The sequence below is a fragment of the Enhydra lutris genome, unplaced genomic scaffold (genome assembly GCF_002288905.1).
Source record: "Enhydra lutris kenyoni isolate GAN:26980312 unplaced genomic scaffold, ASM228890v2 scaffoldscaffold10, whole genome shotgun sequence".
NCBI lineage: Eukaryota > Metazoa > Chordata > Mammalia > Carnivora > Mustelidae > Enhydra > Enhydra lutris.
Window position 1 is genome coordinate 15,441,586 of NW_019154094.1, and position 25,818 is coordinate 15,467,403.

The following is a 25,818-nucleotide window of genomic DNA, read 5'->3' on the forward strand; positions in this document are numbered from 1 at the left end:
GTGGACAGCCACTGAGGGCCCCTTACATGGTGTCCTTTGATGCCATGGGCAGCAGCCATGCTTGACCACAAAGTCTTAGGCCTCAGTGACCTAGCCCCACGCACAGCCTGTGGAGCCCCTTCTGATGATTTCACTTCATGCAGCAACAGAGAAGGGACCCTGTTCCAAACAGAAGCCTGTGCCGTGCCTCCTTCCAAGCAGTCTCTCATTTGTTGTAGCTTTTTTCCCTTTCCATAGATGTTGGTTTATCTGTAAACATCCTGGCAGAGATCTGGAGGCTCTTTTTTGTCTCAAGGATGTAATCGCCGCTCAACTTGGACACTTCATTTGGGAGTGTTCTCCTTTGAAGGCAGAAAGAAATGAAGCTAGAGAGTTTCTGTCGTTCTTACTTCCCGAGAAGGGTCCCAGCTATAATTTTAAGAATCTGTTTTAGTCTGTAATGGGTTTTATGGGGTTGATTGGAACAGGGCAGCATGGAGGAGCGGCCCCCGGGCAGAGTCGTAGCCTTGCAGGTGCAAGCTAGGATGGGTGAGGCGGGTCTGAGTGAGAAAGTCAGTGTGGAAATATCAAGGGGCCATTTTAGCTGCTGAGTCAGGGACCTGAAGTGGGGGCCACCAGATTCACTGGGAATAAATGTCCCCTCAGCTGGGAGGTCACCTCTAATACCTGGTTTGTGTCTTTATTCTTCCATTCCAAGCTCTCTCTAGCCTTACCCAGGTGGACTTTCTCTACACGTGGATTCCCTGCCTCCCTCTATAGACTTGTGGCCAGAAGGACACAAGTGCCCCAGTACTGCCTTCAGAGCTCTTGTCTCAAGGAGCCCCAGCAGGCTGGTTCAGTTAAATAGATCACACAGCCATGGGTCTAGCAGTGTTTCTGCTCATCTCATCCCTGTTGAGAAGTCCTGGGTCAAAGGCCATAGAGTGGCCATTGAAAGATCTTTGACTAGTGTGTCCCTGCATAGCTCCACCGTGAGAGAGCCAGCCCTAGGAGGTGGGGGTAGGGCTGTTCCAAATGGTGAAGCTCTCTTTCTGCAGATGCTGAAATACACAAAGAGGAGTGAAGCAGGCATGTTGGCCTTCCTCCCAGCGGGAGGGCCTTTCAGTTCTTGCTGTTGATGATGGGAGAAGAGGGGGATCCCTCCCTTACCAGGTCAATTGGATCAGGAATGTGAAGTCTGTGGTTTAAAAAAAAAAAAAATTTATGAAGACTTTTAAAACATAAATACCACGGGCACTTATCAAGTAACAGGAAACCTCTTTCCCAGTTCTGTGCCACAGAAGGGACTGGTGTTCCTTTTTTGCTGTTGGCACAACAAAGTCATCAGCTTTGTGCACAGGGCGCCTCCTACCCAGTGCTTTACAACTCGTCTCGGTCCCTCCGAATGTCAAAGGTACCCTTCCCCTTTCATTCATCAGACTTCATAGCTTTTTCAAGTACAGGTTTGCAAAATTAGCAGACTCCCTGGCAGGTGTTTTAGGTAGCTCCAAGTTCTGAGGACCACAAGCAGCCCGAGTAAAGAACCCCGCACGTATCACTACAGACTCTCCAGCTAGCATTTCTCTGGGCCGGCTTCCTAGAAGTGGGGTCATGGGTTTCAAGGGCATGTGGATTTGACACTTGAAGGAAGGATGCCAGCTTGCTCTCCACAAGGCGAGGAAGGTTGTAGGCTCCCGCTAGAGCAAGTGGTTCCTGCTGTATGAGACAGAGCCGTTGGGAAGGAAGCGGCCCTCAGGTTGTAGGACCCACTAAAGTAGCAACGTCCCTTCCGTGTGATTCCCGACTAATCTCCATTTGCCACCAACCAGGCCACGGATGGGGAAGTCGAGGCTGTGGAGGAGGCTCCGGTAAATGCCTGTTCCCCCGGATTCAGGCCCTGGGTACACTTTTTTTTTTTCCCCCTTTTGGCATTTCTGTGTTTACTCAGCCTTCATTTCAGAAAGCTGCAGCCTGCTTCTGGGGATTGCTTAAGCCCTCTGGGTGTCCTGGTCATTGGTTTGCCCCCCCCCACTGATCAGTCCGTCACAATGATCCCCCGCTTCCTCTGTAAAGAGACCCACCTGTGTCATCGTCTGCGCTCCACGAATCTCCAGCCGTCATGTCTGTGATCACGCTCGGTGTCATTTGTCTCTGCGGTTCGGAGAAACACGGACTGTCCTAAGCCCTCCTGCTGACTCGCACAGCCGCCCCTCGCACAGTTGGTTTCTGTTCAGGGGAGAGCCACCCGCTGCTACTTTCTGCCACCTAAAATGCACATTCTTTTCCAGGCCACAACTAAACCTTTCCAGGTGGAGCCCTTGGGACCCACAGACATTGCTCTCTCTCACTTTCCCATTCCCCCGTGAGCCCTGCTGGGAATTCTGCAAGCAGAGCGCCTAGCGATCGTTAGCAATTGGTCAGCATGACTTCTCCAGTACCCCAGGCTCTGCTTTGGCCCCAGGGCGTTAGACAGAGGCCATCCCGCATGGACGGCAGCCACATCCCCAGATCCCGGCTACACTGGCTTGCAGGATTCCCAGTTCTCTGCCCTCTGTTGCTTCATCAGCCCACACCATGGTCCGCTCTACCCAGTGACGACTGCTTCCTGTTTTTAGGTGACCGAAGAGGCCTATGTCCCTGTGAGTGACATGAACGGCCTGGGGTTCAAGCCTTTCGACTTGGTCATTCCGTTTGCGGTCAGGAAAGGGGAAATCACCGGTAAGCACAGTCACGAAAGCCACCTTGTTCTCCCTGGATTGCATTAGCTTTCCAGAACGTTGCCCGGGAGGTGGTCCCACCTGTCCCTGATACCTGGCATCCTGAACCCAGCATCCCTGTTTCCTGCTGTAGGGGATTGTTCCATGAGCCCCGAGACGGCAGAATGTTCACTGTATATATGTGTGTCTCTGAAGGGGCTGCTTCATTTAGGACTTGCATTACATCCTAGAGAAGGCCAGGCACTCTATCCAGGTTACGAACTGCTGTATTTAGATACCTCTCGACTGTCAGGTTCCTGTCCCACCTTTCTTCCTGCCATGTCTTACTCGCACACCTTTCCAGAGGTGACATTCATACTGAAGTCTCTTGTACAAGCCTTCCTTTCTCTCCCAGCCTCCTTTTAATACCCTTTTTTCTTTGAGCTGACTCTGCTACTGGCCTCATGGTCTTTTCTAGTCTAGTTTGAGCTTCTCACTTGCAAGTACAAAGGTAGAAAACTCTTTACTGGAGTTGCCTGCTGCATTTTGTGGAAGGAAAAGGGAACAAAATAAAGGTAGACATGTCTCTGTTTTCCTGTTGTCCTTGTCCTGTCTTGGACGCTTTAGGCAGCAGGGAGTGCCCTCGGATATGAAGGCCACCTGTGCCTTTGCACTGAGCTTCTCCGGGGGAAGTACCTGGGGGGCTCATTGCCCTGTCTGTCCGTGGTCCCGCAGGAGAGGTCCACATGCCTTCCGGGAAGACGGCCACACCTGAGATTGTGGACAACAAGGATGGCACGGTCACGGTCAGATACGCCCCCACTGAGGTCGGGCTGCATGAAATGCACATCAAATATATGGGCAGCCACATCCCTGGTGAGTCAGGCTCTGCACCTGGGCAGTATGCCCACAGGACGGCGTGACTTGGGCCTTGGTATCTGGGAGGTTTGCATAGACATGTAGTTAGCTGCCACGTGGGAAATCGTTCTCAGTGGCAGGATCAGGAATGCAGTGTAGGGGTCGCTATGAAACCAAAGCACCTGTGACCCCAGCGGATCCAGCTACTTTTCCAGAAGGGACAACGCAGCCTAGCGTCCTGGGTCACAGTTCACGCCCTTAGGTCCGTGATTGTTTGTGTTAGTCACTGTGCCGAGCGCGGTCAGACGGTGTGCTGGGAGAAGAATGTGAGGTTCCGGGGGGGACTTTCCAGCGTGGCCTGCAGAGCCTGGTGTGATGTGGGGTTTTGGGGCGGAAGGAGAGGACAAGCTGCCTTACGTTCACACTGACCTTGACAAGGAAACTCAGCTCAGATTTCATGTCCATCAACCAACACAGTGTTATTCTTGTTCTTGTTCTTCTTCTTTTTTTTTTTAATGTTCAAATAGTTTTATTTTTTAATTTAATATTTTGAGTAGGCAACATATCCACATGGTTTAAAAAATGGTACAGGGAAAGGTTTCCTTCCTGCCTGTATCACCCACCTGACCTCTCCTCGAACTTGACTGCTGTTAACTCTTTACGTGGGACTTCAGAATATTTTTAAGACTCTACAGACAAATGAAAGGATTCTTAAGCCCTTTCCCATTCGTGCATTAATAGCAAAGTCTGCACATCATTTTGAGCTCGTCCTTTTCCATCTGACAGAGTATCTGGGAGAGCTTTGTGCTCCCAATGATAGAGCGTGTTTGTGGTGTCGCACTGTTGGGGTAAGCACGGTATATTCCACCATTACCCTCACTGGAGGACATTGAGGGTCTCCCCTGCCTTTTGCTGTCATTAGGCAGCAGTGAATAGCCTTTGTATCCATCATTTCACACTCACAAAGGTACAGCTGTGAGGTTTAATTCCCAAGGCACGTATTGTGGCCACAGGTAGAGACAACTGTCATTTTTAAGAATTAATTATTTTTATTAACATATAATGTATTCTTTGTCCCAGGGGTGCAGGTCTGTGACTCATCAGGCTTACACACTTCACAGCACTCACCATAGCGCATACCCTCCCCAGTGTCCATAACCCAACCACCCTCTCCCTACCCCCCACCCCCCAGCAACCCTCAGCTTGTTCTGTGAGACTGAGAGTGAGACAACTGTCATTTTGATAGATCTTGACAATTTGTCAAGACAGATCTTGACAATTGCCTCCCCTCATCCTCACATGCACCAGCAAGGTAGATGAGCACCTGCTTTCTACCAGGTTTTGGATCTTTGCCAGACCATTCAGAAAAACAGTATCTCTGTGTTTCTTTGTATGTCTCTTGCAAATGAGACTGAGCAACTTTCTATATGTCTAAGTACCGTTTGTATTTCTTTCTCTGTGAACTGAGCGCTTGTTTCCTTGGCCAGGTTTTTCTCTTGGGTGATTGGCTTTTGTCATATCCCTTTCTGAGAGCAAATTAAATACTGGAGAGATTAGTCCTTTGTGATAGAAGTCGCAAATATCTCTCCAGTTTGATGTTTGCTGTAGTTCATACATACATGTGTGCATAATACTTATTTAAAGCAAAAATATGTTATCTGCTTGTATCTAAATATGCTAAAGATGCAGATACAGAGAAAGTAAAAAAATGTCTTTCTCTTTCCCTTTTACTACCACTGCTGAGGTGTGAGTCTTTTCAGATGTTTCTCTCTGTGCCTATAAAACATGCAACATGGTTTTTTTTCTTCAAAGAAATGAGATAATGGTATTAATATTATATAGCAGCTTGTCTTTTTAACATGACACGTTATGAATAATCTCTCAAGTTAATACACACAGATCTCCCTCTTTTTTTTCTTTTCTTTTCTTTTCTTTTTTTTTTGGTAAGAGAGTGCATGTGCCTGCATGTGGGCAGGCAAAGGTGGGGGAGGGGCAGAAGGCGAGGGGGAGAGAGAATCTCAAGCAGGCTCCACGCTCAACATGGAGCCAGACACAGGGCTGAATCTCAGGTATATATATGCCCTGAGCCGAAATCAAGAATCAGACGCTTTGAGCCACCCAGGCTCCCCTTTACTCATTATTTTTAACGACCTGCCAGTAGACCCATGTTTACTTAACTGGCCCCCTGTTGTTAGACACTGGAGTCTTTTCCTAACTTGGGTCTGAGCACTATGGAAGTGGAAGTCCTTGGACAGGGCTGGGTCTGAGGTGTGGGATAGATTACTAGGGCCCTCCTAGGGACTTACATTTTGAAAGGGGCAGCAAATGGCCTTCCCAAAAGACTTCTCCAGTTGTGTTCCATCCAGTAGTGAGTCATTTCTTCACATGGTCAGCTGTTTCCTCCCTTATTGGTCAACCTTTGGGATTGTTTTTCTTGTGCACTACGAGTAGACCCTTTGGGTATCCCAGCGTGGTCAGCTCTCCTGGAGTCTCCTTTGGATTTCTTCCCCTGTGTGGGAGACCCCGCCCTTGCCTGCTGTTAAGGGGAATGTTAAGACACTGGGTGTCCTTAGGGCGCCTGGGTGGATCAGTGGATTAAAGCCTCTGCCTTCGGCTCAGGTCATGGTTCCAGGGTCCTGGGATCAAGCCCTGCATCAGGCTCCCTGCAAAGCAGAGAGCCTGCTTCCCCTCTCTCTCTGCCTGCCTCTCTGTCTACTTGTGATCTCTGTCTGTCAAATAAACAAAATGTTCTAAAAAAAAAAAAAAAAAAAAAAAGACATTGGATATCCAAGAGATGCATGCTCCCCTCAATGAGTCCCCCTTGATCTTGTGTTCTTTGCCAACCCAGAAAGCCCGCTCCAGTTCTATGTGAACTACCCGAACAGCGGGAGCGTTTCTGCATATGGTCCTGGCCTGGTGTATGGAGTGGCCAACAAAACCGCCACCTTCACCATCGTCACCGAGGATGCAGGAGAAGGTACTATGTGGTCTCTGGGTTTTGCGCTTCCAGCCATCCATTTGGAGAGTCAAGTAGATACAGTTCCGGGACAGCTTTAAAAATTAGACTGCTGAGTGGTAGCATTTGTCCTATCTTTTCTCCTCCATCTCTTCTGTAGAGCTGCTCTGTCTTCACCCAAGGCAGAACTTTTGAGGTCCTTTGTGTTCTGATGGAAATCAGTTTGATGCTGTGAGATGTTTTATGGGACTTGCCTGAAATTTAAGCATGTTTTTTGGTAGATGATGTTCTTCTTTTGTTCTTTTTTGCACATGTACATGTAGCTAGAAGGCTGCCTGAGTTATTGCCCATTCCAGATAAAGCTCCATGCCTATGCCCCTTGTCACCATGGAGACTTCCCAGTTTGTGGTCCTTTTTTGAAGATTTTAAGTAATCACACCCAACACAGGGCTCAAAATCACAACCCCAGGATCGAGAGTCACATGCTCTGCTGACTGAGCCAGTCAGGTGCCCCTAAATAAGTGGTCCTTACTGGATTTTCATGATGGCACCTGGTGCCCCACCAGCAGGAACAGCCTGTGTGTGCCTCCCCTATATGTGTGACTCGTGTACTGGACTCCTTTCACATCCCATGTATCCTGAAGAATAGAGAGATCTTGAAGGTCACTTGTGGTGAAGAATTCAGCTGGTGAAGTGTCTTTCCAGTGGGCAGATTTGGTATGTCATTTGCTTTGCTCTGACATGCTCCTTGGTGGCCCATGTGGCATGCATCGGCCTCTTGTTCCCAGCATTGGGACCACCCTGGATAAGTTGTGGTCTCTGATGAAACAAGGGAACACACTCTCTCTAAGGGCTCGCTCTCCTTCCTCCCATCTGCAGGTGGCCTAGACTTGGCTATCGAGGGTCCCTCCAAGGCTGAAATCAGCTGCATTGACAACAAAGATGGGACATGCACAGTGACCTATCTGCCCACCTTGCCAGGGGACTACAGCATTCTGGTCAAGTATAATGACAAGCACATCCCTGGCAGCCCCTTCACAGCCAAGATCACAGGTAGGATTACCTGGCTCCTTTGCGGGGTAGCGGGGTGGGAGAGGCTGCCTATGGGGAGGTGTGGCTGCCTGGACAGCCCCTCTATCAGACCTGTGGCAGTAGGCTAGACATCTAAGTGTAGATTCTACTTCCAGACTCCTTGGGGAGGAATTGAGGTGCAAAGTCAACTTTGGGCTGGCCCAGTTCCTCCAGTAGCTGGTAATCCAAGGGAGAGCCCACAGTACCCTTCAGACGGCCCTTGTTTGGTGCTAGTCGGGCCACAGCATGCTGGTAGCAGGCCCTCAGGTAGAGGCATTCACATACTCCATGATTCACGTAAATACATGAACTCGAAGATACCCTTCAGCATCACTACTGGATAGATTTCCTTTCCATTTTATGGGTGGAAAAACTGACACCGGGTGAGATAGTGACTTAGCCAAATTCATATGTGGGTGTTCGGGGACTCAGACCCAGGTTATCTTAATTCAAAGCCCACACTCCCAGTGTCTGTTGTGCTGGCTGTGTTCGTATCATGCTGTCAGGAGGTTATAAAGGAGATAGGAAAGGCGAGGTTCTTGACCCTGAGGTGTTCAGACCTATCCATGGGCAGTCAGCAGTCCCACGTGGAGCATGAAGAACATGTGCCTGAGGAATGTCCAAGGCAGGAGGTGACATGTGCCTCCTGCTGGCAAAGACGCCTTTAAAAAGGCGTGAAGCCTCGAGTCTCCTACCCGTTCCCAGACACCATCAGCCAGCACTCATCGTTGGTTAGGTCTGCTCATGGTCCCAGACGGGTTTTTTCACTGAACTCTGAGTAACTCATTCTCCGTGCTCCTGCGTAAACGGTGTGTGGCTGGGGAGACCACACGTAACCTGAGCTGCACTGTGGGGGGGCTGTTTCCAGATGACAGCAGACGCTGCTCTCAGGTGAAGCTGGGCTCTGCCGCGGACTTCTTGCTCGACATCAGCGAGACAGACCTGAGCACCCTGACAGCCAGCATTAAGGCACCATCCGGCCGCGACGAGCCCTGTCTCCTCAAGAGGCTGCCCAACAACCACATCGGTGAGCCCAGGCTGCCTTCCTGGCCGGGGCTGGGGCTGGGGCAGGGGATGGGGGGGATTGGGGGGATGGGCCTTCCCCCAGTCCCGTCCTGGGGACCCAGTAGCACACGAGAGCATGAAGCTGGGTCGCACATGCTAAGAGTCCGAGTGCGTTTCTGCATTGAGCTGTTGACCATCCCCTTAGACACTCTGGACTGCTAGAAAGTCAGGAAGGAAGTCCATTTCCATTCCTGCAAGTGTATGTCCCTCCTGCTTCCTCTCTTTTATCCCGTCTCCCGACCTTACCAACCCCAGTCTATGCTCCGGTGCAGGCATCTCCTTCATCCCCCGGGAGGTGGGTGAGCACCTGGTCAGCATCAAGAAGAACGGCAACCATGTGGCCAACAGCCCCGTGTCCATCATGGTGGTCCAGTCCGAGATCGGTGATGCACGCAGAGCCAAAGTCTATGGCCGTGGCCTGTCGGAGGGCCGGACTTTCGAGATGTCTGAATTCATTGTGGACACAAGGGATGCAGGTATGTGGAGACGTTCCTGGGGAAAGGCTTGTGGGAATGGTCTTCTTTTTGCTCAGGCTGCTTGTCTTTTCATCCTACCACCTCCCCTTTCTCTCTGAGCATCCTTCAAGCTGTAGGTCTTGTACCTGCATCAGCATTTAGGGCCCACAACCCCCAGTGAACTGGGTATTATCTGTATTTCTAGATGAAGAAACTGAGGCTTTATAGAAGTGAACAGTCTGTCTGCTCCTGGCATTTGAATCCAGAGCCAAAACAAGTCACAGATCTGTCATGATGGGTACTCCCACCCTCACCGGCCGCTTTCCAGGACCTCCTGGGCTAATCCCAAGCAGAGGAGGTTGGCCAGCTGGCCAAGATCGTGTCAGCTGAGCTGTGCTTTCATGGAAATGTGGAATCTCTTCCTGTTTCCTCTTTAAAATGGCTTGAATTGGATTGGGCCTCTTCACACTATGCCATGTGGCCATATATATCTTCATTGTCTGCCTTCTTGCATCATGGCCATTTTGGTGGATTTTGGACAAAGTGACAGTCCCAGGGGAGAGAGCTAGAGAATTTCTGGTCTTGGTGGGCCGATGCTCCCTCTTGATTCTTCAGGTTGTTAAACCTTTGGATCTGCTCCCTTAGTGATTCCCGGGCTAGATGGAGACACCTGGGCGCAGTTTGAACGTTCACATTCTCAGACCTGGAGCTGGTGATGAATACATGCCTTTCTTGAAGGCGTGTGGTCAGAGCGTCTTCCCAGCGGGTTCTGTAGGACAGGGGCTCCGTGGGATGTTAATACATATCCTTGAGAGGAACTGTGGTCAAAGCCACGCTCAGAGGTTTTTTGCTACGGGACTTCACTTGCTCCCCTGCCTGAGGCTCCCTGGTTGGGGCTGCCTGCCGTTTCTATCTTTCCACCATCTGGAAATAACAGCTTGAATTTCCGTTCCTTCTGCATGCTTCGAGCTCCCCCTCCCCAGTGAGTTGTGGTGCCATCAGCCCTGGGCTACCATGTTGCAGGTTATGGTGGCATATCCCTGGCAGTGGAAGGCCCCAGCAAAGTGGACATCCAGACAGAGGACCTGGAAGATGGCACTTGCAAGGTCTCCTACTTCCCCACTGTGCCCGGCATTTACATTGTCTCCACCAAGTTCGCTGATGAGCACGTACCTGGTGCGTCTGGCCCCCTCTGCCCTCCCTGTGTGGTGCTTGGGTTTTCTGTCAGTGCCGTGCCTCAGCCTCCAGGCTGCTCACCAGGGCCTTCTCGGTTCTCGCAGGGAGCCCGTTCACCGTGAAGATCAGCGGGGAGGGGAGAGTCAAGGAGAGCATCACTCGGACCAGTCGGGCCCCGTCTGTGGCCACTGTTGGGAGCATCTGTGACCTGAACCTGAAAATCCCAGGTGAGCATGAGGAACGTGGGGGTCGGGGTGGAGAGCACCCCTGGGAGCCATGTCTGGGCATGGCCTAGGACGTGCTAAGTGCTCTGTGGTGACTATTTGTAAGTAAGTAAGCAGTGTATTTGTTTGTATTTTTCATACTATTTTCACAGAGTCCCATCCAAGGAAAAAATACCTGGTTACCTGTTCCTTTTTCTTCTTCCAAATGAAAATTTTTTTATTGTGTCGCATGGCAGGGAGACAGGCTTTTAGATTTGAATTTACTATCCATTAAATAGAGTCATGTCAGTGAGAGAATTGGCCCTGTCCTTGCCAATAGTTGGAAGTATTTCAGAGGTGTCAGCCCAATGGCATCCTTCTAATATTCGATGCATTTCTTCCATCACTACAGTGAGAATGGAGACTGGGTGGGTGGGCCACATCCGGCCTTTTCGTCGTGAATGGTGTAAATGGACACTGTGAATGGATCTGTCTGAATATGGCCCAGGCTCCTTCCGTAAAGAGCTGTCCCTGGGGTGCCTGGGTGGCTCAGTCAGTTAAGCATCTGCCTTTGGCTCAGGTCATGATCCCAGAGTCCTGGGATCAAGTCCCACATCAGGCTCCCTGCTCAGCGGGGAGTCTGTTGCTCCCGCTCCCTCTGCCCCTTTGCCTGCTTGGGCACACTCTCTCCCTCTCTTTCCCTCAAATAAATAAAAAGTAAAGAGCCATCACAGTGAGTGCAGGTGTAAGGGTCCTGTGCCCACAAGCAGGCACAGGCTGTGTTGTGGCACAGATCCACGTGGACAGAAAATCAAAACAGTCTTCGGATCATGCTCAGGTTGTGATTTGGGAGAAGGGGCTGCTTCTCCTCCACGGCTCTTCCCCTCTTTCCCAACATGCCCCACTTCTACCTACTCTGCCTCCGCCATGGTCCTCAGTGGCTTCTTCCTATGTGGCTGCACCGCTGGCCACGTGAGAATGCGGGAAAGCCTCCTTACTGCAGCGTCCATACGGAATCACTTACTAAAAATAGCTGATGCATTGTGATCGTGAAAAGTTGAGGTGTTCCAACCCTGGGAAAGGAAGTGTCATCGCATCTCCAATCAGCCAGGAGGGTTGTGGCTCACATGTGAGGCACAGAGCTGGACCCCAGTTGCCTCCAGCTTCCCGGACACGTGGGGTCCCTTTCCAATCGCACCTGTGCACTTCTCACACACTGGAGTGTGGTCATCTTTTGATACTCCCACATCATTTTTTTTTTAAGATTTTATTTATTTATTTGACAGACAGAGATCACAAGTAGGCAGAGAGGCAGGCAGAGAGAGAGGTGGAGGCAGGCTCCCTGTGGAGCAGAGAGCCCGATGCAGGGCTCGATCCCAGGACCCTGGGATCATGACCTGAGCTGAAGGCAGTGACTTAACCCACTGAGCCACCCAGGTGCCCCTCATTTTTTTTTTTTTTTTAAAGAATTTTATCCACTTATTTATTAGAGAGCGAGCAAGCAGGGGGAAGGAGTGGAGGGAGAGGGACAAGCAGACTCCACACTGAGCTTGCACTCATCACCCTGAGATCATGACCTGAGCCCGAATCAAGAGGTGGACACTTGACCAAGTGAGCCATGCAGACGCCCCTCCACATCGTATTTTCAGTGACTACGTAAGATTACTTTCCATATCCTGATGCACCGTCCTTCCTTGCGTAGTCTCAGCACACGCACACTCATTTCCATCCCTGGATTCCGACAGCCGGGGCTCTGTAAAGTTCTCCGATGTGTGCTCAGTCCGTCAGCACGTCGGATGGTTGCCCTGGGGTGTGATGGCGCGGCTGCTGTGGTTTGAATGCTCCCCCACCCTGGCAGACAGACTGCCCTCGTGATAAAGGATCCGTGCCCATCTCTCCATTTCCCCACCAGCCCTGGGCAGTGTTTCCTTCTCACTTTGACCAACCCAATGGGAAAATATGGTGTCTGGTTTTCAGTTCCATTTCTCAGGTTCCCAGTGACACGGACTGTGTTTTTTTTTCTGCTTTACATTTTTCATTTTGCAAGTTCTCTGTTTCCTGAGGAACTAGCAGGTCAGTTACTTTTTCCCTAAGGTCTCCCTGGCTCTTGGCTCCTCTTTTCTCTGATCAGGTCCTTCTCAGTGCCGGCTGACTCTGGGTGAGACTCGCTTCCCCCCTTACTACCTAAACGAGCCTCTGGCCTCGGTTAGAATGGAAGACAGCTCATCAGTTTCCAGATGTCCTCTGGACCCAGGCCATGTGGGGACAACCCTCTCCTCAACCGTCCTTCCTTTCTCTGTCCTCAGGGCTCAAAGTCATGGCTGCTCAGCCCAGGTCGTTGTAGGGCTGGCGAGCGCAGCTTCATGTGGCTCTAGGTGATGGCATTACGTGGTCACCCAGCATGCGGTGTGCCTGTCTCTACCACGTCAGTGCGAGCACGGTCACTGGCACGGCATGAGCGCCGAGGGTGTGGCAGACACGGTCTGCGTCCCGGTGTCAGTGACCGGAGGCGTCACTCTTCTGAAAGCATGGCCTCTGGTATTTGACTCACTCGAAGCTTGGCTCACGCACGGTTTCCCTTTGTGGTTGTGACCAACGTGGGTTCACTTTTTCTCTAAATGCATTTGTCTTGTTGCCTCAAAGAAATGCCAAGTCTTCTTGAAGGTATGGGGTGACAGTTCTTGCATTTGCTCCCCTTACCTACCTATGGAAATGAGCCCCAGTAAGCATGATGAGTGGGCACGTGTCACCTTTGGCTTAGGAACATCTGATCTGTTACAATGGTTTCTGTTTACCTGCTGTCACTTATCAGCTCCAGGCCCTGGTTTGAAACTGCTGTGCGGAATTAATGCCAGCTAGGAAGTCTATAAAAGTACTCGGTGGGGCAGACAGTGTCACTATCCCTACAGCATTCTCTGCACTGGGTGGCTGGAGGGGCCCTGGCATCTCCATGGTGGCCACAGCAACCCAGGGTTTGAGGGAGACAGGAGGGTAGGCATCCCGCCTGAATGGGAGGAAAGCCTGAGCACCCCACATCCCACCCTGGGCTGCCCCCGCCTTGCCCTCTGCTGCTTGCCCTGCATGGCCTGCTCTGCCTTGGTCCCTCACCCTAACCCTGCTCTCTTCCTCCCCAAACTTCCGCCTCCTTTCAGAAATCGACAGCAGTGACATGTCGGCCCATGTCACCAGCCCCTCTGGCCGCATCACCGAGGCAGAGATCGTGTCCGTGGGGAAGAACTCGCACTGTGTCCGGTTTGTGCCCCAGGAGATGGGCGTTCACACAGTCAGCGTCAAGTACCGCGGCCAGCACGTGACCGGCAGCCCGTTCCAGTTCACCGTGGGGCCACTGGGGGAGGGGGGCGCCCACAAGGTCCGCGCTGGAGGCCCTGGCCTGGAGAGAGGAGAAGCAGGGGTCCCAGGTGAGCTTGCGGGCGGGCTCGTAACTTGAGAACAGGAGGAGCCTGGCGGTGTGAGCACCCCACGTTCTTCACGTGTATGGGATTCTGACGGTGGTATTGAGGGGCATTCTTTAAAACAAGGCTTCTGTGGCTACACATGATTGGGAATTGCCCACTTACCCAAAGCTAATAAACAAGCTTACTGAGAGACCCCTAGAGCCTGTAATGGTGCGTGTGAGCATCTAAGAGGGATGCAGGCTAAGGAAGCTCTTTGCAGACCGTCCTGCAGCACTGACATTTGGTGGAACACACTGGAATTCTACAAAACCCATTGTGGTGGTGGTTGCTGGTGGGAAGATCTGTAGGGACAAAACTGAGCATTCTCATCTTTTTCTGCCTCGGTTGGGTGTGTTCAGCGATGCCTGATTTCCCACAAACTTCATGTTCTCATGGGTGGTGCTCCGAAAACATCGGTGATGCCCTTCCTTGGGGCTCTGCCTGGCCTTAAAGGAGAGAAAAGGGAGCAGATGTAACCCAGCATTGTGGGTGTGAGCTAGAAGAGAGCGTGTCCCAGGCTCAGTCGCTAACCAGGTGTTTCTTTGCTTTAGCCGAATTCAGCATCTGGACCCGGGAAGCAGGCGCTGGTGGCTTGTCCATTGCCGTCGAAGGCCCCAGTAAGGCCGAGATTACGTTCGATGACCATAAAAATGGATCGTGTGGTGTGTCTTACATTGCCCAGGAGCCTGGTATGTAATCACGAGCCAGCTGAGGACGTGGTCCTTGTTGGGGGATGCCTAGGCTATGGGGAATGGAAGCCTGGCCAGCTAGCTCGAGTCAAAGTGGAGTGTATTGGTATGGGTGCGTGGGAGTGCCTTCTAGAAATCCATGGCAGGAAATTGGTCGGGCCTCGGGGCAGGAAGTGTGGTTCTCTGGTACCTCTCTGCTGGCCTCTCCTTCATGCTTTCATTCAGCCCTGCCCTTCCTCCCGCTGACCAGCCTCTCTTCCCATCCTTGGCTACTGGCTCTGTGGCCTCAGGGCTCTGAGCTCCGTTGAACAGCAGCTCTTAACCTTTTTGTGAACTGTGGACTCTCTTGGGCATCTCCTAAAGCCTACAGGGACTATTCTCAGGATAATGTTTTAAACATATAACATAAAATGCATTGGGTTATAAAAGAAATCAGTTACATTAAAATGGAGTTAACCAAAATCTTCAGGGGAATGTGTAACATAGTAACATATGCACATTCTTCCTGAATACATTAAGTCATAGGATTTGGCGGTGGTCTGCTAAGGACCTTAATTTCAAAGTAGAGGTGAGAGTAAAAAATATGTTAAGGTATATATAAAACTGTAAAGTGACATGAAAATATCTGTGATCTTTGTTGGTGACAGAGTCACACTTGATGTGTGCTTTGAGTATTTCTTGTTGATGTTTCTTTTTTTTTTTTTTTTTAAGATTTTATTTATTTATTTGACAGAGAGATCACAGGTAGGCAGAGAGGCAGGCAGAGAATAAGGGGGAAGCAGGCTCCCTGCTGAGCGGTGAGCCCAATGCAGGGTTCCATCCCAGGACCCTGAGATCATGACCTGAGCCGAAGGTGGAGGCTTAACCCACTGAGCCACCCAGAACCCCTCTTGTTGAACTTTCTAATAGAAAGAAAGGAAATGCTAAATTTCAGCCTGAAGTTATTAGTAAAAGTAAAAATGTAATTTTTTTTCCCATTCAAGTTTCCTGGGTCTCCTGAGTTCTTAAGCAGGACCTTAGGGAGTCCCTTGGACCCAAATGAAGACTCTTGGCCCTTGGGGTGCCTGGGTGTCTTCAGTCAGTTCAGTGTCTGCCTTCGGCTCAGGTCATGATTCTGGGGTCCTGGGATCAGGCTCCCTGCTTGGCAAAGAGTCTCCTTCTCGCTCTACCCCTCCCCCCACTCATGCACGTGCTTGCACACACTGTCTCTCTCTCAAGTAAATAAATAAAATCTTAAAAAAAAAAAAAAAAAAAGAAGAAGAAGAATATTGGCCCTTTCCCAACTAAAGGAATCCTATTGGCTCAACCTCAGCTAGGTGACCTGCCCTCAGCCAACCAACCAGCCCTGACAGTCGGGAGGCAAAGGCTCTTGGAAGGCATTTCAGCCCTAGGAAGGAAGCCAGAGGCCGCTCTGGAACTGCCTTCCCAGATTCTCTGAAATGATGGGACTTTCCTGTCCCCACAGGTAACTACGAGGTGTCTATCAAGTTCAACGATGAGCACATCCCTGAAAGTCCTTACCTGGTGCCAGTCATCGCACCCTCGGACGACGCCCGCCGCCTCACTGTTATGAGCCTTCAGGTGAGACGCAAGGAAACATCCGTCTCATTGGCCACAGGCCGACCAGTGAAACCCTGGACTCTTGAGGCCGCTTCAATCCTCCCTTCAGTGCCAAGGGCCCCATTCCACAACGCAGAGTACTAACCACTATACGATCACGGCGAGCTACCGGGACGCCACACCAAGGGCCCCATTCCAGTGGGACCAGAGATGCTGCCAGCTGTAGAGGACCCTTCTTCCCATGGCAGAGTGAAACCCCCACCACCACCATGGTTAGGACAGGAGACACTTGGGGCAAGCGGAAACAGAGCCATAGTCAACAAAACACCTCAACATTTGGGAACAAGTTCGTTTCTTAAATATTTATTCAAGAGAAACAAAGGAGACCTGTTAATAATCGGTTAAGGGTTAAGGAGGACTTTCCAACAGAACGAACACCAGGCCAACAGTCCGGGGACGTTCTGCTGGCTACTGCAGGCTTCATCTCCCTCCAAAAAGTCAATTGCAGTTGATTTTATTAAGGTGCTTTATTTATAAGGGTGCAAGGCACCACCTAAGGACTTTATCAGTATTAAATCCTTGCATGAGCCTGGGGAGTAGGTTTCTCCTGACCCCATTTTAAAGATGGAGAAACTGAGGTATAGAGAGGTTACAGCTACCAGAAACCAGCTAGCATGAGGCAGAGGGATGGTCTCTGTGGCTCCAGAACCCGTGGTCTTAACCATGGCCCTGTGAATCCCACCCCCCGGCACCATGGCAAGTGGTTACGTAGTTCAACCTGTGGAGGTGCCAGAAAGTACAACTTTCCCCCTGTCTTCAACAGGCTGTCAAATTCAAGGTTTCATGAGAGCCTGCAGCCAGACTAATAGCTGGTAGGGATGCCTTTGGGTCATTCCTCAGGACACTGAAAAGCAATTAGGCGTCAGAAATCAGGAGTAGCAATTTGGTTGCAGAATCACACCAGAATCCCCAAGTCTGATTTCTGATCAGTGGGATTTCTCAGTAGCCTTCAGCTGCCCCGCCCCAACCCCCATTTTTAAAAATCCTGTATCTGAGGTTGGTGATCTCATTGACCCTAATTCCACACACTTGGTTTACATGTGAGATTCTAACCTTACCCTGAGGAGAACTAGTGCTGCTGGTTGTTCCGAAACATCAGGGAACCCAGACTGAACCCAAAGCAGACTCACCTCGGCGGATTGAAGAGGCCTCACCCAAGAGTCCTCAGGGTGCGAACGGGTCGCTGTGGTGTAGATGTTTTTCTTGTGTTTCATTTAAAGGCTTCTTAACAGAAGTTTTTTCTGTGGCCGACTTAACTAAAACCTGTGGAGGGAGATAAACCCAGCGTTTGTTGAGGGCAGAGAGCTGCCTTCATGCATCTCGAAGATTTCTCTCAGATCTTCTGAGGCGTTTATCTCCCTCTTGAGGATTTAGCGGCAAGCGGATTCAGGTAATGTAAATGGTTCTGTCCCCAAAAAACCTGGTTTGGAGAAATCCTCTCCAGGAGACATTTCTGTAGACTCCTCTCATCACCGTTAGGTCGTAAATATTTGAACAAGTGTGCAGTGGGCTGTGCGTGTCTCTTTGTCCCATTCCGCAACCCCCCCCCACCCTGGGTCACTTGGTGCTGAGTGATATGTAAATTATTTATCGGAGATTTGCCCGCGGCCTGCATGCCAACATCTGGTGCTGATTAGGAAAAGAGAGGCATGTATTGTTTTGTCTTGCTTTTAAGACTTTTTAGAAAATTGAAGTCAGCTGGCATTTCATAGAGGAGGGGATGGTGGGACAGGGGCAATCTGGCGATCAAAGATTCCTGAATTTCGTGTGCAGTCCTCTCTCCCCAGCCTGTGACCTCCAGTGCAGCACAGTGCAATAGAATGTTCTACAACAACGGAAACGTCTCACATCTCCTCTGTGCAATGTGGTAGCCACTGGCCACACGTGGTTGTTGAGCCATTGAAATGTCGCTAATGTAACTGAGGAATCAGATCTTCAATTTAATTTAATTTGATTTAAATTTTTAAAAATATATTCTTCTATGGCTCGTGGCTACCAGTTAAGCAGTGCAGCTTTACTGCCTTATTGATGAGACGTGGTCCTGGGACAAGCAGCCTCAGCATTGCCTGGGAGTTTACTAGAATCCTAGAATTCCAGGCTCTCTGTGCCCCGCCCCCCGCCCCGACCCCTGACCCTCTGGATCAGAATCTGCATTTTAACAAGACCCCCATGTACTTCGATTGCACACTGCGGTATCATCTGAGGAGTGGCTGTCTGATTGACTTCACCACAAAACTTCTAACGAATTAAATCTTGTGGTTCAGGCAGGACTGGCCAATTTTAAGCTATCTTAAGCATCTAAACCTCTAATCCCCTTCTCCTGTGAGAGGCTATAGTTTCCAGGGCTGAGTGTGGAGGCTAAAACTGAACCAGTGAAGAGTAAAAGCTAGACTTCTTTCTGTTGAGGCGGGGGAGGATGGCGGGGGCTGGGGGGAGACGGGGAGTTAAGTGCAGACAATTTCTGAGTTCATATACATACTTAATGATAAGCTGATCTTTGGGAGCCTTTCTGTGTATGGACCTGCCCCTGCGCTGAGTGCTTGGGATGCATCACTTCCTTTCATCCTCATATGGCAGCTATCTGGCGTAGATTCGGTTATTTGTGCCCATTCTACAGATGAGGAGACTGAGACTCAAAGGTGGAACAACTTACTTACATAGCTAGGAAATGGTAGTCACCCCAGGTCCTGCTGGGGTGTATACTCCTCTATGAGTTTATTAAAAGTTGTCTCCATTCCTACCCTTGAGATAAAAAATGGCAATGATATAAAACTGTTCATGTTGATGAGTACAGGGTTTTGTCAGTTGCCAGGCTCCTCTTAAAAGAGGGTCCTTTCTGACCTGGAAGGCATTGGGTTTTCTGGCTGTCTGGTCTTGTTTGAGATATGGAAATTACAGTTCTGTTGGCGAGGATGTATGAGTCTCCAAATCCGGTAACCCTCTCTCCCAGCCCAAACCGAGGTGCTAGACGACGCTGACATGGGTCTCTACTGTCTTATATTTAAAGCTAGAAGTGTGGAAGAAGGCACCTGCTCTTCTGTTGTCAGATGTTGTATGATTCAATATCCTGGGATTTTTTTTTGCGTGAGAACTGTCCCCTGGAGTCCCAGGTCGGGTCAGTGTGTGCCACCGAACAGGAACACCAAGGGCCATAACCTCTTTAATGTATTAAATTCCCAGGAATCAGGATTAAAAGTTAACCAGCCAGCCTCCTTTGCTATAAGGTTGAATGGGGCAAAAGGCAAGATCGATGCGAAGGTGCACAGCCCCTCAGGAGCCGTGGAGGAGTGCCACGTGTCTGAGCTAGAGCCAGGTGAGCTGGGGGTGGCGCCACGTGTCTGAGCTGGAGCCAGGTGAGCGGGGCGGGCGGGCAGACCCCGGCATCTGTGCCTCTCTGAGGCATGTTTCTGCCGGCGTGCACCCCCACGGAGGGCTCACCGGCCACACCGAGGCCAGCCAGCCTGCAGATCCCTTCTGCTGCTGTTGCCAGGCCCTGTTTATAAATTAGGGTATAAACATTCACCAGGGACAGGAAGACAATTTAGGATACAGCCTTCCTTTTTCTTTTTTCCTTTTCTTTGCTTTTCTTTTTCTTTTTTAAAAAGAGTTTATTTATTTATTTGACAGAGAGAGACACACAGCAAAAGAGGGAACATAAGCAGGGGGAGTGGAAGAGGGAGAAACAGGCTCCCTGCTGAGCAGGGCTCCTGGACTTGATCCTAGGACCTGGGATCATGACTTGAGCTGAAGGCAGATGCTTAACCAACTGAACCACCCAGGCACCCCTTTTCTTTTCTTTTTTAACAAACTGTTTTACTTTCTATTGTTTTTCAGATTCTGTTCACATTCTGTTCATTGTGGTTTTTTTCTTTTTCTTTTTTTTTTAATTTTATTTATTTATTTGACAGACAAGAGATCACAAGTAGGCAGAGAGGCAGGCAGAGAGAGAGGAGGAAGCAGGCTCCCCGCTGAGCAGCGAGCCCGATGTGGGGCTCTATCCCAGGACTCTGGGATCATGACCTGAGCCGAAGGTAGAGGCTTTAACCCACTGAGCCACCCAGGCGCCCCTGTGGTTTTTTCCTTCTAGTTTAACAAAATCTTAATAGATTTTTATTATGTTGTTAACCTTATGACACAAGTAAGTACTCTCTGACCTCACTTTACTCTGAGGGAAAAGTTAATTGATGTTCATCCGTAAATTTCAAAGAATCTGGGACTCCAGTATGCTTATGAGTCTAAGATTTTCCTGCCTGCTCCCTTGACATACGGAATTCTCTGACGTCTATCAACTTTAATGAGCCATTTTGCCAGTGAACATTTGTTAAGTGTGAGAGACTTGGCAGGATGGTAGGAGGAAGACATGATGCTTGCCCTCAAGCAGGAGCTCAGAGTGGGATGGGGACATGGCTGGAAGCCCGCAGTCCCCACCTGCGGAGGACCCCAGGTGGTCAATAATACCATGGGGACCCAAGGATGAAATGGTGAGGGAGCAGGAGAGAAAAGTAGTTTCTGCCTTGGTGAGCCCGGAGGGCTTCTCAGAGGAAGTGACATGGAATGTGGGCCCCGATACGTGAGGAATTGTCGGGCATTTGCTATGTGTCCTACGATGTGTACAGTAAGGGTAGACATCTGGAGAGGTTGGAGGAGAACAGTTAGTCTGCATCCCAGGTGGGAGGGCTTCAAGGAGAAAGAGGTGATGGATAGATAGTCTTGGTGGCTGGTCATTGGACAGATTGCCACTTGCTGTGACCTAAACACTGGAAAACCTGGCCATTGCCCTTGGGGGGGGGGCAGTTGTTAGCTTAGAGCTTAATTCAGGAGCATTAATGCTAGTTGGAACCATTTCTTTTCCCTTCAAGGGGCCAAGTAGAGAAACTTTGTGAGAAGTGAGCTTTTCATAAAGAAAGTGTTCTTCCCGGGTGCCTGAGTGGCTCAGTCAGTTAAGCGTTGGCTCAGGTCATGATCCCAGGGTCCTGGGATCAAGCCCTGCATGGGGGTCCCTGCTCTTTGGGGAGCCTACTTCTCTGTCTCCTTCTGCCCTGCCCCCCACTCATTTTCTCTTTCTCTCTCTCTGAAATAAATAAACATCTTTGAAAAAAAGAAAGTGTTCTCCCAAGGCAGATGCCATGTTCTCAGAGGATAAAACCTAGAATTTGAGACTTGGATGCATTTCCCAAAGGGTTGACAAGGGACACATAAACAGGCCCATCTGGTTTTGAAATCCAACATACCGGGTACCAGGCTTCCAGGAGAGGTGTGGTCTTATTAATGATTTAAAACTCACCATCTCGGGCTGGACTCCCGTCCTTTTTCCTCACTCCCTTGGTCGTATGCACATACTCAGCCTGACCCTGTACTCTGCTCACTCTCCTAGACAAGTACGCCGTGCGCTTCATCCCCCATGAGAACGGCATCCACACGATCGACGTCAAGTTCAACGGGAGCCACGTGGTTGGAAGCCCCTTCAAAGTGCGGGTCGGGGAGCCTGGACAAGCGGGGAACCCCGCCCTGGTGTCCGCCTACGGCGCCGGGCTTGAGGGGGGCACCACAGGTAACCCACGGCCTCCGCCTCTGATCGTTAGCTGAGCCTGCTCCAGGGGCTCAGCCAGCAGGAGCTCTTCAGGCTTTGGGAAGCCTTCCCTGACCTCTCCCCACCCCCCACACCCCCCCACGCTGGGGAAGCTACAATGCTCAACACTTTGGAGCTCTTGATCTCCGGAGTTGTTTTGGGATATGTGCTTTGACCCTCGGTCAGTCCAAAAGCAAGGGCTTGATGACTGTGTTATCACACCTCATTACTGTTTGCTCCACTTCGCCTGTCTTCCTTGGCCAAGTGCCTTGACTTCAGGGCCAGGACACCGATGGTGAGGGAAGACAGGGTCCTGTCTTTGCTTCTGAGGGTGTCTTTGCCTGCAAAGGATTCAGTGTGTGTCACAGGCCTCCTGGGAGGTCTCCTGCCCTCCATTCCTTCTGCAGTCCTGGGCTCACAGAAACAACCTTGAATTGGCAGTAGGACCTATCACGGTCTGCCTCCCCCTTTTAGTTTCTGGTCCTTGCGGAGGAGGAGAAAAGATAGTGACAAAAAATCCTAGAGCTTTTCGGACTCGTTAGAGTCTGTTTTTAGTCTTTGCCGTGGATGGGGCATATTTGGTTGTGAAGGAGGCAGCGGGGATGTATGTAAAGAAAGCTGGCTCCGTCTCCTTGCTTCTCCCTCCTTCCATCTAGACCCGGGAGGGAACACCACCTGTGGTTCGGGGTGGACCTTCTGACTGCCTGTGTCTGTCACCCTCACACATGGTCACTTAACTAGTTGGTTTGTTAAAAAGGTGGACATACAGTGTGGCTTTTATTTTCCAGAAATAATCTTGGTGCACGTGTTGTTGTAGTGTTTTTCACTTGGCACCTTCGAGAACTTTCTGAGTCAAGACACAGATCTCTGCCCCTTGTAATGGCTGCGGTTCATGTTCATCCCGTGAGCCTCCAGGCGGGCCTTGGTGGGGGTGGGGGGTGTCATTGTATGGAGAGGGCCAGCCTGGGGAGCTTGTCCACTCAGGCTTCTCGGCAGGGCCTGTCTGCAGAGACATGGATGCACTGGGCACGGTTTGCACTGGGGGTTACCTTGGGCCATGGGAAGGCAGCCTGGTCCCGGCTCAAGGCCCTTGTGTGTATATGTTCTGCTCCAGTCTCCTGCTGATGTGGTGACTTGGACAAAGCAGACCCGCCTTGCCTGGGCAAGGAGATGAGTGGCTGCAGCTCCTGGGGATCCAGCCCTAGGGAGCCTGTGTCCCAAGTGGCCCGAGGGACCCTGTCTGGGTGCAAGAGTCACTGACAGACTGGCATGCGGCCCTGGGCTCCGGTCGAAGCAGTGGCCTCAGCAGAAACACCCGCAGGGGTGGCGTAAATATTTCTGGACTCCCAAGACCGTCTAGTCTGGCTCCACACTGAACTGTGGGCCAGCAGCCTGCCCTTAATAAGAGGCATGGTAACCCTTCACCGTCCGCCATTACATTTCACAGATGAAGAAAGTGAGGCTCAGAAGGGTTGAGTCTCTCCCTAAGCTTACTTAGCTGGGAGTAACAGAACCAAAAATCAGTCTGGGTCCCTGACCTCAAAGCCTATACCCTTAACCCGGGAGTTTTGCTGCCCCTCTGAGTGGCTAGCTCACCCCAGATAATGACCACCCCTGGCCCACTTTGGGGGGTATCCTAAACCAAGACCCTTATTGTCCCAGCTGCCTGAAATGGTCCCCATGCAGGAGTGCAGGCATTTGGTCCCTGGCAGGACACCCGCCTTTAAAGACCACGTGGGGTCCTCCCGGCATCAGAGCCACACACACCTTGGTCTGGGTTGCACAGCAGCCACTGAGGTCTCCTGCAGCTGCCAGCAGCCACCTTCCCTCCTGCTGGGTCACACCTGCTGCGTTCGGGGCCTCTCGTGCTTCCTCTTGGCTGGGAGCTTGGGTTTCAGGCTGTCCTTTGCAAGGGCTGGATGCCACTGAGAGAAGGAGCCAGTCTTAGAGGGAGACTCCCAGCCAGGAGGGAGAGGTACAGAGCATGCCTGTTTCAAACGCTGTGTCAATATTGCTCTTGTCAAGGGGAAGGCGTCTTGTTTTTCTAGCCCTCCCGCTCGCAAGCCTTTTCCCAAATATCCATCCCAAGATAACACAGCTGCAGTGTGCATGGGATGAAAAGGTATCTGTGCTTGGCTGCTGGAGGGCCTGGCACCCTGACCTTCAGAATAAAGCAAACTTCCCTGTGTTTTTATGGGTTCGCTTGCTGTGTCTTTTGGCTTGAGCTTTAAATGGGCCATTTTGCAGGTTTTGGAGCAGGGGAATGTGGAGAATTTGGGGTGGGACTGTCTGCTTGCCAGGGAGTTGAGAGGTTGGGCGTGAGACCAGGGGGTTCTCAGTGCTCTGGGTTGGAAGACCAGTCTTCGTGATAAAATGCTCCAAGATCCCCGGTGCATGCCAGATGGAGCAGAAGAGCCGCCATCCCTCCCCTGCCCCGTCGCCCACCTTCACAATAGAGTAGGGCTGCAGTAGACACGCATTCACCACACAGGAACTCAGCTGTGCACACATGGGGCTGCAGGGGGGAAGACCGCCATGCCCAGAGATGTTCGGGGTGTCATGCTCCAGCTGGAGGCAGTAGGTAGAGGGACTCCTGCGCGTGGATTTTCTTCTTCCTCACTTTTCTCAGACAAATGCCTTAGCTCCACGCTGGCTGGGTCTCATGTTTAAATCCCAGTCCTGCCATTCTCCAGCCGTGGGACTTGGTGCCAAGGATTTGACCTCACCCGGCCTCCGCTTCCTTCCTGTAAAATGGGAAGAATAAGGGAGCCCACCCCACAGGTTGTTCCACGTAGCTCTTGCCCTGTCATTCCTTACTTCTCTTTTCCCACCTCATGTCTCCTGTCTCTCCAGGCCCTCACAGCCAGGATTCACAGATCTTGATCTTTCTCGAGAAGGCAGCAACTTGTTAAAATGGGTTGGGCTTCTCGCCACTACAGCCGGGTCTTTTCATCTTCACTTTAAAAATATCTTTCCTTATCGTCGCCTTGCAGCTACTTCCTGGAAATGCAGTCCCTTGTCGTGTGCCACCCCACCCCCTTGCCCACACAGCCTCACTCTTGGCTGCAGGGTTTAGAGACAAGGTTGAGATAATCGGGGGGGCCCTGGGACAGGAGGAGCCTCAGGAGCTTCCAGAAGCAGCTGGGTTGTGTTTGGGGGTTGCATGATAGCAGCGCCTTTGTTTTATTGATAGCCAGAACAATAATTCTTTCTCTGGCCTAGGAGCTATAATTAAACCCAAATAGTTCCCAGCTGGGGCGGCATCCAGGGCTCTGGGGAAAAGCACTGCCCTGCACAAGGCTGCTGTGCTGGGGCTGGCCTGTAGAGGGCACTGTCGAGGGCAGCCCTCACTGACCACCTCATGCCTCCTGGCATGGGAAATGGGCCTGAAGGAGTGGAGGCTTCTGCAGGGCCCCGGGCTCAGGCAGGAATGCAGCACAGGCATTGATCAGCCCAGCTTTTCTTTGTCATAAGGCAAAGAATGTCCGTGCAGAAGGCCCCCGTGGGCCAGGCAAGAGGCTCTGAAGCCACATGGAATTATTCGTACCCCAGTTCTACCAGTTTCCTAGTTTGTATCACTGCCCGGCAAGTGCCCGAGCCTCCCTGAGCCTCTGTCGTTTGTTAAACAGGAGTCACTGTGTACGTAACAGGATGCTTACTGTGGGATCTGGAACCCGAGCAGTGGAAGCTTGGGTCAGTTAGCAGGAGCCACTGTTTTGGCCTTGTTCTTGTTGCTGGTGCTCATGGCAAAGTGGGGGGCTGGCAGATTCCAACAGCCTCCCCAGACTTTAGCGTGGTGACTGAGGCAGGGAGCCTGTGGGAGGAGAAGATGCTCGGTCTGCTCGGCGTCTCCAAGTCCACTTGGGAAAAAGGAAAGGTCAGAGGGGCCCACGCATCCTCTACCCCGCTGGAGGCAGGGCTGAGCCCCCGTCAGCTGAAACAGCATTTTAGGCTGACAGCGAAGACTCCGGCTTCTTGTCCTCAGCCACCACGCCTGCCCAGAGGCAAGAACAGGGTGTCCTGGCG

At 51.1% G+C, this 25,818-nt stretch overlaps 1 protein-coding gene across 4 annotated transcripts in view; it reads left to right on the top strand.

The window, feature by feature from the left end:
- LOC111144333 (filamin B) overlaps positions 1–25,818 on the top strand; it is a 144,175-nt gene that overhangs the window by 114,093 nt on the left and 4,264 nt on the right. For 2 of the 4 annotated variants that reach the window (XM_022498584.1, XM_022498585.1), the window contains 14 exons: positions 1,809–1,880; positions 2,595–2,697; positions 3,411–3,551; positions 6,382–6,510; positions 7,369–7,542; positions 8,429–8,587; positions 8,898–9,101; positions 10,104–10,256; positions 10,361–10,483; positions 13,612–13,878; positions 14,466–14,603; positions 16,069–16,184; positions 19,404–19,536; positions 21,598–21,774. In XM_022498584.1, the coding sequence (XP_022354292.1) occupies positions 1,809–1,880; positions 2,595–2,697; positions 3,411–3,551; positions 6,382–6,510; positions 7,369–7,542; positions 8,429–8,587; positions 8,898–9,101; positions 10,104–10,256; positions 10,361–10,483; positions 13,612–13,878; positions 14,466–14,603; positions 16,069–16,184; positions 19,404–19,536; positions 21,598–21,774 (2,089 nt within the window). The remainder of the gene's footprint in view (positions 1–1,808; positions 1,881–2,594; positions 2,698–3,410; positions 3,552–6,381; positions 6,511–7,368; positions 7,543–8,428; positions 8,588–8,897; positions 9,102–10,103; positions 10,257–10,360; positions 10,484–13,611; positions 13,879–14,465; positions 14,604–16,068; positions 16,185–19,403; positions 19,537–21,597; positions 21,775–25,818) is intronic. The other 2 variants (XM_022498586.1, XM_022498587.1) reach the window with 2 other exon arrangements.